The sequence below is a fragment of the Cystoisospora suis genome (assembly GCF_002600585.1).
Source record: "Cystoisospora suis strain Wien I chromosome Unknown contig_1238, whole genome shotgun sequence".
NCBI classification, from domain to species: Eukaryota; Apicomplexa; class Conoidasida; order Eucoccidiorida; family Sarcocystidae; genus Cystoisospora; species Cystoisospora suis.
In genome coordinates, this window is record NW_027154039.1 from 1,091 (window position 1) to 5,917 (window position 4,827).

Genomic DNA, 4,827 nt, shown 5'->3' on the forward strand with positions numbered 1-4,827 from the left:
CTATCAATCGAGTGTATTATGCTCTACATAGATTCTGTATTCCTGTATGAAGAAGAGGTATAAGAGGACAGAAGAAGATGGCGAATTGCTCTTCTTGTACACATCCACCGCAAACAAGAGGAGCCAACGACGACAGGAGATCTGGGAAGAGCAGGAGAGGAAGAGACAGAAAAGAAAGAAGAGGAAGGAGAGAAAGGAGAGAAAGAAGAGAGAGAGAGATATTGTATATCAGGATGCCGACGTTTTGAGTACCTGTGAGGCCTAGGGAAGCGGCGCTTTGGCCTTCGAGGAATTGCAGAGGGAGAATTCCCATCCCTACAAGATTCGTTCGATGAATTCTCTCGAAAGATTCGGCTATTATCGCCCGGACACCCATCAGATAGGGACCTCTATGAAAGAAGAGACAAGAAAAGAAAGAGGAAGAAAGAACAAGAAAGAAGAGAAAACGGCGGGGTATAACACACAGTGGGAGGATGTAGAGGAAGAGAGATAGAGTGAGAGAAAGGAAAGAGAGGGAGTCAAGGAGAGAGATAAATCTAAAGACGACGAGGTAGAAGGAAGGAAGCCTCTCTTGATTCTCTCAGGCAGTACGGAGGATATATATACATAGAGAGAACTAAAGAGAGAGAGAGAGAGAGACATATCATAGGTATGAAATACATTTGAGAGATAGAGAGGTCGATATAGAGAAAGAAGAGATGTCAATAGACGCATTACGAAGAATATAAAGAGATACACCCAGAACCAGTAGGGAGAGAAGGACAAGAGAGAGATGAGAAGACCAAGAGAATGCATGCATGTCTATGTAGGTCTACAACATATACATACATATGTATATGTATGATAGGTAAGTGAAGTGAAGAGAAGAGAGAGAAAGAAGACCATCCAACAGAAGAAAAGAAGAAAAATCCAACACCCCCCCTCCCTTCTCCCTCTCTCCTTACACACACATCAACCCCAAGAAGAAGAAGAAGAAAGAGAAAAGAGCAGCAGAAAGAGAAACAGAGAGAAAGAAGAGGAAGAGAGAGAGAGAGAGACAAAGTCAAAGAAGTTGTATGACTTACTTGGCAGCCCAGTCTCTTGAGCTCCCGCTTCCGTATTCTTTCCCGGCGATGACGATAACGGGCTGTTGACTTTGCTTGTATTTCAAGGCCACGTCATACACAGGTAGAAGCTCTCCTGAAGGGAAGTGAACGGTCTTCGGACCCTCTTTAGGGCAAAGCTTATTCACTAAGCGAATATTCGCAAACGTCCCTCTTACCATGATCTACACAAAGACAAAGACAGATATAACAAAGAAAGAAAGAAGAGGGAAAAAGAACGGAAGAGTGAGAAAGAAAGAAAGAAAAGGAGGAGAGAGAAGGAATGAAGAGAGTGTGAATGATGAGAGGGGAGTTCGAATGATTGATTTGTATTGATGGAGCTTCCTTGCTTTAGTCTATCTTCTTTAATCTGCCTATCCATGTACCTATCTACCTATCCATCTATCAGTCTTCCTTCAGTTTACCTATCGCTCATCTATCTCTCCATCTATATTTGATGTATGATCTCTCTATCTATCTTTCTTTTCTTGCGGCCGCCATGAAGGTAGCGAAGAGAGATAGAGAGAGATGTATCAACAATAGGTGCTGCAGAAGAAGAGAGAGAGAGACAGAGAGAAGTCTCTGCATTTTCCTCTTCTTCTTTTTCTTCTTCTCTTCTCTTTATCTCGCCATAGAATCGCCACCTCCCCCACGTTCACGCACTCACTAAGACTCTTCAAACAAAGCCTATACACATGCACATACATAGAGATATCTAGACCCATACATCTATCTGTCTATACATCTATACATGCAGATAGTCATCCAAGTTCCACAGCGTGTCATTTTCCTTTTCTTTCTCTTCTTCTTTTGACTCGTGTAGAAAGGAAGGAAGGGAGGTATGCTGCCATAGCATGTATGTATGGAGAATGGCGATCATCATAGGGGTGTGACCTCCATCATGAAGAAGAAGAGACACATACATCTCAACCGAAGAAAGGGGGAATGAAGAAGAAAGCAAGAAAAAGACAGAAGAAAAGCCATGATCGGGGAAAGAGAAAGAAAGAGAGAAAGGAGAGAAAAAGGAGAGAGAGAGAGATGACTGACCTCATCATTGCCTCGTCTGGCTCCATATGTGTTGAAGTCTTTTCTTTGGATTCCTCTCTCCAGGAGATACTTCGCAGCGGGTGAGTTTGCTGCTATATTCCCTGCAGGCGAGATATGATCGGTCGTAATGCTATCTCCCAAATACAACAGACAATAGGCACCCTCGATATTCTTCACTGCGCTCGCCTCCTTTCCCATCGTCTACAAGACACATACACGCACGCAATACACATAAAGAAATGTACAATAAGCTACAGATCAACATAGAAAGAAATACGGAAAGCCATACACAGAGAGAGAGAGACGGACATAAAGAGATAAAGGGAAAGACAGCAAGAGACGGAGATAGATTAAAGATAGATAGATTAAAGATCGATAGATAGATTAAAGATAGATAGATAGATAGACACCGAGACACATAGGCCGAGTTGACAGCAATAGGAAGAAAGAGAAGTAGGGATAAGTATAGAGAGAGAGATATGCTGCGATACATTTAGAGAGGTAGACAGGTATAGACATAGAGAGATAGAGGTAAGTATATATATAGAGATATAATGCGATACATATGGCGGCAGAGACGAATACGTAGGAAGCGGAGGGGAAGGGGTTAGAAAAGAGAAAAAAGGGGGAGAAGGGAAAAGAAAGAAAGGAAGTTGAAAGCTGACCTGAAAGAATGGAGGATTGTGTATGTAGGTGGATGAAGCGTCCCACTGAAAGAGATCGACACTGTCAGGGACTTTCAGAGCATTCCAGGAAGGTGTCCCCTCCTTTATATGCTCATAAATTCTCACGAACGAGCTAGCTGATAGAACTTCATTCTCCACCTTAGCTATCTCTCTATACAGCAAAAAGAAAGAAAGAAAGAAAGAAAAAAAGAAAGAAAGAAAGAGAGAGAGAAAGAAAGAAGTTCCGATCAATCGATCATGACTCCAAGCATGGCTCATCTTCTTCATCATACACATGGTAAACCTATGTCACACATAAACATATATAGATATACATATAGATATATATAGCTATCAGATAGATATATACATATATGTGGATAGGTGTACATATCTTGACGGATGAATCTGCCGATACATCTAGATGGATCAGTAGAAGAAGAAAGAGAGATCGACCTCTCAAGAAGAGAAAAGGAAGAGAAGGGAGACATGGGAGTACCCCGTCGACACCTTCTCTCCCTACGTCTTTGAAAGAAGACGTCTATACATAACTACAGGAAACATGGCAGATGGCTGTATTCACATAAAGGGAGCTACTGCGTGAGCCTTGACTTGAAGAGACAGAAGAGACCTCACGAGAAAAAGAGGAACATGAACTACATGCACATTTTAAATACAGATGATCTACACATCTATACATAGATGTAGTAGCGTTAACCGGCAACACATGAACGTTTCTGTCTCACTCTACAAGCGCCTTCATCTCCCCCAATCCGATCGCACCTATCTATCTATCTATCGATCGATCTCTCTCCTTTTCTATCTTTCTTTCCATCTCTCGTTTTCTCTTTTTCATTCCCATCGATCTTTCATTTTTTCTTTCTTTCTTTCTTTGTCTATCACTCCCCTGATCTTTTATCTTTCTCTGTATTCCCGTCACCGTGATTGCCCTCATCTCTCTTACTCTCTGGTAGGCCAGATATCTCTCAAGAAGACAGGTCGGCCATCCTTGCCCTGTCCTAAAGGCTCCTTCTCGAAGTCGAAGTCAACACGCCCCGCTAAGGCATAGGCGACAACTAGAGGAGGAGAAGCGAGATAATTGGCTCGTGTTAAAGGATGGACTCTTCCTTCGAAGTTGCGATTCCCCGAGAGAACTGCCGCGACAACGAGATCCCCTTTATTAATCGCTTCAGAGACCTCAGGATCGAAGTCACCTGTATTGCCTATGCATGTCATACATCCGTAGCCAGCTGTATAGAAGCCGAGCTTTTCGAGATCTTTCTGTAATCCAGACTTCTCGAGATATTCCGTTACGGCTCGAGACCCCGGAGATAGACTTGTAATGATATAAGGAGGGACAGATAAACCTTTCTCGACGGCATTCCTTGCGAGCATTCCCGCGCCTAAGATGACTCCAGGATTCGAAGTGTTCGTACAGCTAGTGATCGCAGCGATCACGACAGATCCATGCTGTAGGGTGTAGGTCTTTCCTTTGTAAGATATCTCAATCTTCTTTGCTGCATCTGCGGATGATAAACCAAAGCCTTTGAAGCCAATAGGATTCTCTAAGGAGACCTGGAAATCCTCTTTCACTTCATTCAAAGGAACGCGATCCTGAGGCCTCTTAGGCCCTGCCACACAAGGCTGTAGTTGTGAGAGATCCAAAGAACAATGATCGGAAAAACGCACTCCTGCATGCGAAGAAGGAGATGACGGCTCTCCCCCATCTTCCCCTGCAAAGAGAGAAGTCGCTTTCATGTACGATTCGATCAAAGAAATCTTCGATTCCGGGCGCCCTGTCTGCCGAAGATACTTCAGGGTCTGTTCATCTACTGGGAAGAAACCCATTGTCGCTCTGAAGAGAGAGACGAAAGAAGGAAAGAAAGAAAAGAAGAGGAAAGAAGATAGATAGAGAAGTGGAAGGGGTGTGAGGAAATGAGGTGAAGAAGGAGGCTCTTTTGAGATGTAGAAGAGGAATCAGTAAAACAATTGAAGCATATCGACGGGAACCAGATAAATAGATAGATAGATAT

General features: G+C 43.2%; 1 protein-coding gene across 1 annotated transcript in view; it reads right to left on the bottom strand.

Moving 5' to 3' along the window:
• Positions 1-252: 252 nt before the first annotated feature.
• The window catches only part of CSUI_002939 (aconitate hydratase acn irp), a gene marked incomplete at its 3' end in the record, with an annotated part of 9,437 nt that continues 4,862 nt past the window's right edge, over positions 253-4,827 (bottom strand). The window contains exons 5-9 of the mRNA XM_068063137.1: positions 3,759-4,649; positions 2,795-2,966; positions 2,130-2,330; positions 1,065-1,267; positions 253-389 (exon numbers count right to left, since the gene is read on the bottom strand). Coding sequence (XP_067924876.1) covers positions 254-389; positions 1,065-1,267; positions 2,130-2,330; positions 2,795-2,966; positions 3,759-4,649 — 1,603 coding nt within the window. The remainder of the gene's footprint in view (positions 390-1,064; positions 1,268-2,129; positions 2,331-2,794; positions 2,967-3,758; positions 4,650-4,827) is intronic.